The following is an 11,947-nucleotide window of genomic DNA, read 5'->3' on the forward strand; positions in this document are numbered from 1 at the left end:
CAGACATTAATAGGTTCATTTGGGAATGCTGTTGTCTGAATCAATAAATAACTAATGATTAAAAACACCGTAACTTTAGATCTGAATGTGTGATCAATACAATATCTGCTTTATTAATTTCCAGGTTATATTTTGCATCGTTACAGTGAGTTGAAAGCTCCACCTCTAATAAGCAGTTCCTTGCATTGTTTTTATGGTAATAAGTTCATGTGCCTGAGGAATTCTCCATGCCAAATCTAGATGATATACCTCCGATATAAATAGCATTACAGTTTTCCTGACACAATATTTTATAAATGATATCAGGGATGAAGCCTGATAAATTTTATACCAATTAAACATTAGTGGGTAACTTATAAGAAGACTTTCAGTGTCTTTGAATACCCATTTGATTCTGTGACAAACTGACTGTGGTACAAATTAAAATTGGGTTCCGTGAGCAAGTTTTTTGTATGTGGTGAACAATACTGGGATTTTGTAACTTTTTTTTACTTTTTGAATAACCTAGGTTGTCAATTGCAGGGGATATAGTCAACTTTTCAAGGCTTTACATAAATAATGCAATTCAAATTTTAAATCACTAATTCAGAGAGTGTCTGTTGCGAGTTTGAAGTTACAAATAGAGAGATATTGATGGTAACAAAGCCTTAGAATGAGGAGAATAATTTGAGCAGAGTTCCAGATAGGTAACCGAATTAGCAGAAGCTATGTTAGTTAAAAAAACAAAAGTTGAAGAATTTAAAGTACATGTTGACACTGCAGTTTGAATGCAGTAAACTCTAGGTTTAAATTGGAAAATGTATAAAGAATTGAGTTTGCTTTATTATTTGTGTAGTTAGTTTGAAGCGATCTTCATGAACTGTTAGTTGGTTCTTGAACATGTTATTGAATATGCTATTATTGAAACATTTGATTTAGATATCATATGCTGAGGCAAAAAAAAAAAAAAAATTCTTTTTTCAAAAAGAATTCCTGAGCATACCAAACTCTCTTTGAATTTAGAAGAATTCTCATTTAAGCATACCCAATTCTCAGCGAGAAAATTTGGCATGCTGATTTTTTTTAGAATAAGTACATTCAGCAAACTTAGTTAATTGTGAGAAGCATTGATTGGACACACAGAGGTCAATGCTGGTCTTAAGGTCTTGAACAACCAGAATTTTAACATCATTATAATTTGAAAATTCTTCTCACCATACTTTATGATATATTCGTATCTTGATGTGGAACGTAAGATAATGGATTGTTCTGTTTGGTGCATACTTTTTTTCAGTATCTTTTGAATAATTTGACTTTCACAGTTGATAAACATGGTTTTTGATTTAATTTTGTATTTTTTTAATTGAACATATCTACTGTAAATCTTCTATAATAAATATATATTTATTGCAAATTTTATGTAAATTTGCATTAAATGCATATTTTTTTCACTTTTATAGTAGTATACAGGAATCAAATTCAGTTTTGAATAAAAATTCTTTGAATGATGTGAAATAAAAATGAATAATTTTGTGATGTAAGTTAAATATAAATCACAAATTATTTCTGGAATAGCCAAGCTCAGTAATAAAGGCTTCAGGTTTAAATTTCAGAGCAGGCAATGAAATAATTTGAAAATAGTGTCAAAAATTTTAATTTAATGCAAAGATACATCTACAGTGGATTCCAGTTATTTGAGCCACCGGTTAATCAGGACAGCTGATTATTTGGGACAAATTTTAAAGAACAGCACCTAATCAAGGAAATAGCCAGGGTTTTCTTTGCTTGGATAACGTGCTGTTTAATCGGGGCAGGAGACTACAGCACTTGAGTTACCCTACAATTGTCTCTAACCAGACCATGTGGTCTGGTCGGATTTCTGGAGGTCAAAACCATAAAACAATAAAAACAATTTGCAGTTTCTGGTTTATTGGGCTTTTCTGTTAGTGTAGTATAAACGGGTAGTAAACTCGATCTTATTGCATTTGCGATAATACAGATAGCTGAAACTGTGGGTTTTTACATTATTATAGTGGAATGTGTTTCCCCTCACTGAAATCTTCAATCATATAAAAAGCATTAATAAATTTTCAGAATCTTCTCTTTATTCCTATTTTTTAAGCTTCGTAAACTTGTTACTTCGTATCTCACTTTTGTGTATCATGTTAGTTGCAATTTGCGCATACCGTGTTCTTTGTTATTATTGCTTATCTTTTTTATTGTTTTAAAATTTTCAACCAAAAAAAAATGTCAATGAACAGAAATATCAATTAGTTAGTATGTACATATTACACTATTAATTAAGCTATGTACGTAAGCATAAATTTATTTTTAATTTGCTAACCTGTGGAAAATATTCTTCTGATTTTCATGTATCGTTTAATTTTTAAATTGGTAAGGTAATAAAGTGTAAATTTGTGCTTAATACATCTTTACTTTTATAGCCTGTAGATAATATTCTTCCTATTTTCGCTTATTAGAATTGGCATTTAATAGAATTAAAATTCAATTCACAAATGTGATCACAATGACAAGTGCCTAATACATATTTCATAGTAAATTGTATTTTATTACAGAGAGTCCATTGTAACATGGTTTGATCGTACATTGAACCAATCGTGAAGTGAATGTCCACTGTATTTTTAACTATTTAATTGAAACTTCTCATAATTGGGGCAGCCGCTTAGTCAGGCTGAAGTGCACTAGTCCCAAATAACCAGAAACCACTAATTTGAAATAGCTGAGGATTTTTAATTTTGGTTTTGATGAAAATATCTTGCTTTCAGTGTTTAAAGTTGAAATTCATTTCAGTGATTACCTCTTAATGAAGAGTTGAAAACAATTTGTGTTAACAATTTTCTTCTTTAATTATTAGATACATATCGGATAAGAGGTTTCAGAAGATGAGATCTGATATACAGAATTTCTTTGGAGATGAGGCTACAAGAAGGGCAGCAGAAGAAGAGTGGAAGATCTGTTTTGAAGAATTTTATATAGAAGGTAAAGTAGTCCACTTCTGATAGTTTTACTTTGAAGTAATAATAATACATTCTAAACAGATTAATAATTATAGAATTCACATTCAAAATAAAAAGATTTTTGGATTTTACCTTGTATATTGAACCATTTAAAAGCTCGAGTTATATGGATTATATCCTGAGCTTGCTTTTAAAGTCATAATTATAGATAATTTAGTTAATAATAAGTGAATATTTATTCATTTGTATTCATTCATTATTAACTAAATTATGAACTAATAACATATTGGGGCAGAAAGCCTCAAACTGTGACATATGTTAGTGCATTTGTATCATTACTACATAGTTGAATTTTTTAGACAAGCCGAAGTTTGTACATTGGTATGTCTAAAAAATTCAACTGTGTAGTAATGATGCAAATGCACTAACCAGTGTAGTAGTAGCAGTAGTAGTGGCATGTGATGCAAGAAAGCAAGTGTATGAGCTTATGCAGCATCAGCCATAAAAAAAAAAAAAAAAAAAAATCACACAATTCCCTCCAAATGCCTGTCCAGTTCCTCCTTAAATTTATTTAACCTATCAACGTCCACGACGACAGATGGAAGTTTGTTCCAGCAATTAACCACCCGCTAGCTAAAGGCAAATTTCCGCACATCTATTCTACATCTGTCTTTTGTTAATTTGAATTTATGCCTCCTTAGGTTCGTAATCTGAACAAATGGAAGGATCCCAACCGAATTCAGCGTGCACAACCCATTCAAGGCTTATTCACCTCAATCAGATCACCGTGCAGGTGCCCAGTCTCCAGCCACTGCAATTTGCAGAACTTAAGCCTCTCTTGGTAAGAGGATTCCTTTATTCCCCTCACCAATCTTCTTGCCCTTCTCTGTACAAGCTCAAGCAAATCTACATCCTTCCTAAAATGAGGCCTCCAGACCTATACGCAGTACTCAAGGCATGGCCTGACCATTGCCTTATACAGAGGGACAATCACCTCCTCCCTGCTATCAAAATTCCTATATATCATTGACAAAACCCCATGACCTGCCCTGGCAGCCTGTCTGCATTGCTCAGAAAACTTCATATCTGACTGCACAATTACTCCCAGGTCTTTTTCATTTTCTACCACCTTAAGTGTAGTACCACACAGTTGGTACGTTTCTCTGGGGTTACTTCTACCCATATGCAGTACTTTGCATTTGTCAAGGTTAAACTTCAGTTGCCACTTCTTAGCCCATCTGCCCAAATTATCTAGATCCTGTTGCAGTAGCACACTGCCATTACTGTCATTAACAACCTTTGTATCATCTGCAAACTTCGACACTAAGCCTGATATACCTTCATCATTATCATTGATAAATATACAAAACAACAGTGGACCCAAAACCGAACCCTGTGGGACTCCACTAATAACATTTATCCACGAAGAGCAGCATCCATTAATTACCACCCTTTGTCTTCTCCCACCCAACCATCCTTTTATCCATTGTAGCAACTTACCCTTAATACCATTCTGCTCCAATTTGTACAATAGTCTTCCACGCACAACAGTGTCAAAAGCTTTCCTGAAATCCAAATATATGATATCATAATTATTTTTTGCATCCAGTTCCTTTGTAACCACCTCATAATATCCTATCAAATTTGTCAGACAAGACTTTCCCTTAACAAACCAATGCTGTGTCTGAATTATTGCTGCAGTCTTGTCTAGATGATCCTGCAATGCATCTTTAACCAGTGACTCCATTATTTTAAATGGAACAGAAGTTAAACTAACTGGTCTGTAATTGCTCGTGTCACCCTTAGATCCCCCTTTGTGAATTGGGGATACATTTGCACATCTCCAGTCCGTGGGGACTTCCCCTGAGTCCAAGGATGCTCTCATCATTATGGCTAAGGGTTTGCTTAGTTGCTTTGCCGCCTCCTTTAATATAACTGGATAGATCCCATCCACCCCGGGTGCCTTTCTTATGTTTAACTTCAACAATTTCTCCTCCACTTTGCTCTCAGTTATTACAAAATCATTAAGCACCCTGCTACAATTTGATAACCTTCTGCCATTTTCAAACTTTAATAACTCCTCATGTGTGAACGTAGATGCAAAATACTCATTTAGTTTGTTTGCTATCTGAGCAGGATCATCAACAGCCAAACCATCGATATCCAGTGGATCAATCAGTTTCATTCCCTTCCTTTTAGAGTGTATATAAGTATACTCTAAGTGTCTGGAGACTAGGCACAAGCTTACAGTGTCTGGAGACTAGGCACCAGCGAGGTGATCTGATAGAGGTGTACAAAGCCTTGAATGGTTTGAGCATGCTCAATGCTGATGGGATTCTTCCTCTTGCTCAGAATAATCACTTGAGAGGGCATAAGTTCAAATTGAGGAAAGACAGATGTAGGATAGATGTGCGGAAATTTGCCTTTAGCCAGCGGGTGGTTGGTAGGTGGAACAGACTTCCATCCCTTGTCGTGGAAGTTGATAGCCTAAATAAGTTTAAGGCTCAGCTGGACAGGTATTTCGAACGAACAGAGGGGTGAAGTGGAAGTGGTTATTTTTTATTTATTTATTTTACTTTATTTTTTTTTTTTTTGGCTGATGCTGCATAAGCTTGCTTTCTTGCATCAAATGCCTCTACTAATGCTAATACTAATGCTAATGCTAAAGAAATCCTTGCTGTTTTTCTTAGCATCTTTTGCCAAAGATTTCTCGTAATCTGTCTTCGCCTGCGTAACCTCCTTTGTGACCTGATTACAGACTAGCTTATATCTGCCACAGGCTTCTGAGTCGCTTGATAATTTATATGCATCCCATGCATTTTTCTTCTCTGTTACGAGTCTTATTAGTTCATTTGATAACCATTTGGGCCTAAACCTTGAACAATATTTCTTAATAGGTATGAAACTTTTAGTAGCATCCACGATTAATTCCTTGAATGCTTCCCACTTAGAATTTACTGTTGGTAACATCGTCAGTTGATCCCACTGTACAGAATTTAAAAACTGTCTGAGACCACTGTACTCACCTTTACGAAAGCAAAAACCCTTTCCTTTATCCTTGATGGTAATTATATCTTTAAGTAAATCGCTCATCAGTACACTGTGATCACTGCCATCTAGTGGTTCCTTTATCTGCAAATTCTTAATACACGAATGATCACTGCTGATAACCAGATCAAGAGTATTACCCTCTCTGGTTGCCTCTTGAACATGCTGCTGTAGAAAACAATCATCCAGTAAATCCACAAAAGTCTTACTAGTGTGTGAGTGACCAACCCACAAGTTCCATTCAATATCTGGGAAGTTAAAATCCCCCATTATAAGACATTCTGATTTACTAGCCCACTCTATTTCTTTGTACAATTGTTCATTGTACTCATTCGGGTCATTAGGCCTATAACATCTTATTTTTTCTTTTGCAGTGCTTGTGTCACACCAAACTGACTCAACAGTGCACTGTTCATCTATATCAACTGGATTCACTTCTTTTGATTTTGTTTTTCTTAATTAACAGCATAACACCTCCTCCTCTCCTATCCTGTCTGTCCTTTCTGTACACATTGTACTCCCCAAATTCCAGTTCTGCATTCCTTATATCTGTGTGACACCACGTCTCTGCTATCCCAACAATATCCACCTTTGATGTCTTGACCAACACTTTAAATTCATCAAATTTATTTACTATACTTCTAGCATTGGTATACATGCAAGTATACATGTTCCTATTCTTATTATTAGTTACCCTAACACATCCCATATACCCACCTGTTTCACAATGATTGCCATCAGTCCCTGAAAACCCCAGCACCCCTCACTCCAGGTCGCTACTTATTCTAATAGAAGTTGTGCAAGAGTCACCTTCACAGACCAAAAGGTTAAAAGTAGCTGCAGGCTACTTTTAACCTTTTAGTCTGTGAATCCCTCCCCCAAGCTAGCAGTTTTCCTACCCACTTAACACTGCCTCGATAGCATCAGCAGTGTTAGGTGGGTCGGAAAACTGCTAGCTTGGGGGGGGGGGATTCACAATCTGTCATAGTCTAAATAATGAAGTTACTTTAACCTGTGAATCTGGAATTCTAAATTCACAGATTAGAGAAAGCTCACAGCATCTATAGACATTCAGTAATCACGATTATTATTTACATCAACAGTTCAAAAAAAATTTCTCTTGAATAAGGTTTTAAAGTATGAGCAGTATATATAGCTGGAGTGTACAGTGTTTTTTTTTTTTTTTTTTTTTTTTGCTAGGTGACTAAACAGATAAAATGTTACTTATTCTTACCAGCCACAAGAACAGTTCCTTTTTTATGAAAGGAACTAATTTGCCACTAATTATTCATTTTTCAAATTAGGATTTAATTTTTGTTGATCAGTGTTTGTTTACAGTTTATGTAATAATTAAACACAGAAATTCAACACTATGATTACAGCACACTAATAACATTTTTATTGTATGGTTGTAATAATACTTATAAATATTAAAGAAGACACATTTAACATAGGAAAGCAAAATAGAAAAATTGAATTTTGCCAACAATGGATATTTTCAAATCTGCCAAATGTTTTAAGCTCGAGATGGGATGGGGGGGGGGAGTTTAATAACATTTAGAGCTGGCTACATGGCTATGAGTTTGACATCCATGATATATAGGATTCTTCAAAATGTTAATTCTTATTGTTAATGTGAGAATCCTTTTCTGTGTATGTGTATCATTGATGACTGATAATTCAGAGTTCTTATCTTTTGATTTTGTTCTCTAGACTTGTTCTTTAAGCATTCTCTATAGCTGGATACAGATGTTTTAAAGTATCTTTTAAAACATCCATACTTTCGCTGCTCCAATTTGTGACCTGTGTAAATAGTGTTAATTTCTTGAATATCCTCTGCGAAGTACTTAAATGCAGATCTCCAGGTCATTGCGGCAAAGGAAACTTTAGTTGACTTTAATCCCTTTAAACTCAGTCCTATCTTATTTATTGTAAAAAAAAGTCTTCTGCTCCTTTGCTCATCTTCAGTGACACTCAGATTTCTGGACACGATCACTTATCTCTCTGCTAGGAATTATGCTGATTTCTAATCTCCCTTAGCATAAGCACATCACATATAAATCGGGTTTTCTTTTCTTGCTCTCAACATTACTTTTCTTCTAAATGACTACTTGCTCTACAAATCTCAGATCGAATGGAATATTGTTCCCATATGGGGTGGTGCCCCCAAAACCTCTCTCAAGTTTCTAGATTCCATTCAAAGGAGGGCTGTCAGGTTATTTAATGACCCACTTCTTTACAAAGTTTATCCACTCTCTGTCTCATAGACATTCAGTTTCTGCTGCATGCCTTTTCTATAGTTACTTCCACAAGCACTGTTCTTCTGAATTGGCATCTGCAATTCCTCCATTCTCTTCAAACCAGTCTGCATCCATTCACTGTTCCAACTCCAAACTCACAGAATGAATGTTTTCTCTTTCTCATTTATCCCTTCTACTTCTGTTTTCTGGGACAACATTCCTTCGCTGAAAATTAAAATGTATAGAAATTCAAGTCTAATGTCAATAAGTAGTACTGTCTCCTCAGCTTACAACCTATACACAGTAATAAGCACTGTAAGTTCTAATACCTTTTGTGTTTGGGAGTTTCATAAAAAAAAATTCTTTGACTGGTAAATGCTTATGTCAGTCGACACAATCTCTGATATGGAGTGTGGCCTGTTGTTTGCAAAGCATGTTATGACAACTGGTCACAGATCTGGAAAATGAATACTAACAGCAAACTTTACCAGATAAAACAAGAAACAAAGCTGTGGCTCTCAGGCTTCCGATGAAACAGACGAGAGGAAGTGGTATTGGACAGACTCACCTTACCCATCTCATCCTGTTTTTCAGAGAAGACCCACACCCCAGTGCTTATCCTGTCACAGTCAACTTACGGTCCGGCATTTTCTGTTTAATTGTCCTTTATATTCAACCACCCGGTCAAACACTTTTCAGTCGGTCTCTAGGCTGAATGTCTCACATGATTTCACTCATATCCTGGGAAATGATGCAAACATAGAAGAACTTATAATCTATTTAAAATGTATTGGTCTATACAGGAACATTTAATTTAACATCTACAAACAGTATGCTTCAAGTAAATAAAGTATGAACAGACACAATTAGGCCACAGAAGCCCTTTTGTCTTTAAACCCAATACCAACAACAACGTAATCCAGGATTAATCAACATGTTATTTTATCATAATAAACATCACTTATGTCAGCTTATCCATGGCTTATTTTGGAATTTAATATTAAATGACATCGTATTTATGTATTTAATTTTTTAAATATTCAAAATATTCTTAGGTGTGTGGTTTTCAAATGCCATATACATAAAATTTTAATATACACACACAAACCATATAAATATGAAAGTGTAATCAGATACTGACCTTGATATTTGGCTGGTTGTTTTTTAGTTGCCCATTGAAATCTGACAGGGAAAGGAATTAATTGAATTTAGCTCTTGAATGATCATAAGTTGCAGTAGAGGAAGGACCACTGCCGACATAAGATCAACTTTAATAGCCATTCACTAAATTAATTTAAGTGCAATATAATATTAAAAATCAAAGAAATTGAGTTATTGAAATTTTCTGCATTTGGCAAAGGCCTTTCTGCCAACAGTGATAGTTTTTTATAAGTTGCTCATTGATATTCATTGCCCCTTCTTTCCAAAAATTTTTTAACCTAATGTTAATATATTTTTATTGCATTTTATTTTTACTTCCAGAACTATTAGGGTCCTGACAGTCGAACATGAAAAATTATCTGTGATACAGTCTTGAGCATTCTGTCATATGTTGCATTTTAAGCTGCATTTATTGGTAAATGTATGAATATGTGCAATACCTTTTGTAATTTTCTAATGAAATAAGGTTGAAAAACTTTAATATGTTCATTTGTTAACTCAGCTTAATTGTTTTTTGATAAATATTTAATATTTTATCAAAAACATATTTAAATTACATATTTAATATTTTAATATTAATGCTTGGTAAGAAATGATACTATAGTTATATAATTAAGAAAAAAATTATAAAGTTGTTTTACACTGTGATATTTGATGTTATATGTTTTGTATGCAAGACTGTGGCAATGCATTGGCATTGTGGCAACTCTGAAATACTCCGTCTCCCCCTTTTCCCAAGGGCTGAATGTTTTATTGTCTGGGTGCAACTTTTAAGCAAGGAGGGGTATTTGTTATGAAAAAAATTGGAGGTCAAAAGAGTTTGGAAATGCCAGATTATCAGTTTTGTCTCAGATTTTGAACTCACTGAATCATGCCTCAGTTCTGCTTCTATATAAAGAGCTTAATTTTTAGATGCTTAATTTCTTTAGCAGTAGAGCAGGACAATTATGAATTTATGTTATGATATGTATTGAATTATATAAATTTGTTTGTGCATTCTTCCTAACGTTATACCAGAAGTTGGCAACCTTTCAGTGGTAGTTGCTTTGTTTACTCTGGTGCCAGTGGTGAATTTTTAAAATCAAGAGGTTCTGCATGTAAGGAAACAACCTGCTGTTCATTATTTTTCAAAAACTTGTGTGCATAGAATGTGTGGTTTTTTGAAGTGCAGTAAGAGAGACTTCAAAATTAAATTGGAATATGGCACACTTGTATGTCTTTGTGGTGACTTTCATAGCAGTGATTAATTGAAATTGTCTCATGGTACTATTTTATACATTCATAAATCACTTTAAGGGCGTTTTTCAAGGATCCTCAATGAGATGGCATCATAATATATGAAATGGGGGATCATTATAAAAAGAAGGAAAAAAGCAGGTAGAGGGGTTTGTGTCTCTAAAACAATGCCACAATCAAATACTTTTCTTACTTTCCAAATCCTGACCCCTCTCAATGAGCTTCTCATTTCCTTATCCACAGCAATTTGGACATCTTCACTAAGTACAGAGCCATCATTAGCTTGAATTAAAACACGATCACCATCATGATCTAGTTGCTTCATCATCTGAGGAACTCACATTCAAGCCAACATCCTCTGTAGTAGGTCATGTCACCCTTGACTGCACTACTGTAAAGTTTCTGATTCTGTCAATTATCCATATCTTGCGTATAATTCTGAACAGATTTGTGCATACATTGTATGCATTCCTCAGATTTTTCATTCTGTATTCCAAGTTCCAAAATCATGGCCTCAAGAAGATCCCATCTAGACAGTATCCCTCTGATTGATACCACTCCCCTTTGCAAAAAAGGAAGTTTTCCAAATCTTTGTAAAACTTCAATGTTATTTCTGTAACGGTATGAGCATTACCTCCTCCCAAATCATCATTTGCAGGAGGCAGTTTCTCTCCCATAAAGAAGTCATTTTTGAACATCAGGATTAAAATTCGTGTTTTCGTTCCTAATTTCTTTTGAACATGATGACAAGATACTCGTTTCAGTGTGGTTTCCTCTCAAGATTGTGTGAAAAGTGATTTTAGCTGAAGAATTTTTTATTTTCTTCAGCCAAATACATATCACTCTGAACATTTCTCTTAACTTTATGTAGGTCCTTATCCCAATCATTCTTATGAGTATTAATCTTGACTTTTCTCCTATTATTTTTTCTTATAACAGGAGATCTACTGCACGATAAATACAGTGATCCAACTGGACTTTCTTCCCCACCATAGCATTTGCCTTCGATGACCTCTTTTGATGGGATATTCAGGCAATGTCCTTATCATCCCTGTCATTCTCTCTATCCAGTTCTGCCAACATGATAGCATTACACGAGAGAACCTCCTCCCATTCTGACATTTTCTAACTACACCTCCAGAGGTGGCGCCTCCATAGCCAGGTGGGCAGGAGCAGCAGTGCGTAGCACATGCTTCTTGATTAGACCGAAGTTCGAGCCTGTGACAACCAAATACGGAGTATGCGGAAAGGTCAGGGAATGACCACCGCATATCTCAGGTGCAATATGGCCTTAGTTGCTAATGC

At 34.9% G+C, this 11,947-nt stretch overlaps 1 protein-coding gene across 1 annotated transcript in view; it reads left to right on the top strand.

Annotated features, from left to right (window-relative positions):
• Positions 1–11,637, top strand: part of LOC150083556 (uncharacterized) — a 49,357-nt gene extending 37,720 nt beyond the window's left edge. The window contains exons 11-12 of the mRNA XM_090378522.1: positions 2,855–2,979; positions 11,582–11,637. Of these exons, the coding sequence (XP_090234648.1) occupies positions 2,855–2,979; positions 11,582–11,637 (181 nt within the window). The remainder of the gene's footprint in view (positions 1–2,854; positions 2,980–11,581) is intronic.
• The last annotated feature ends 310 nt before the right edge of the window (positions 11,638–11,947 follow it).

The sequence above is a fragment of the Mastigoproctus giganteus genome, chromosome 7 (assembly GCF_048544385.1).
Source record: "Mastigoproctus giganteus isolate SK-2022 chromosome 7, ASM4854438v1, whole genome shotgun sequence".
Lineage (NCBI taxonomy): Eukaryota > Metazoa > Arthropoda > Arachnida > Uropygi > Thelyphonidae > Mastigoproctus > Mastigoproctus giganteus.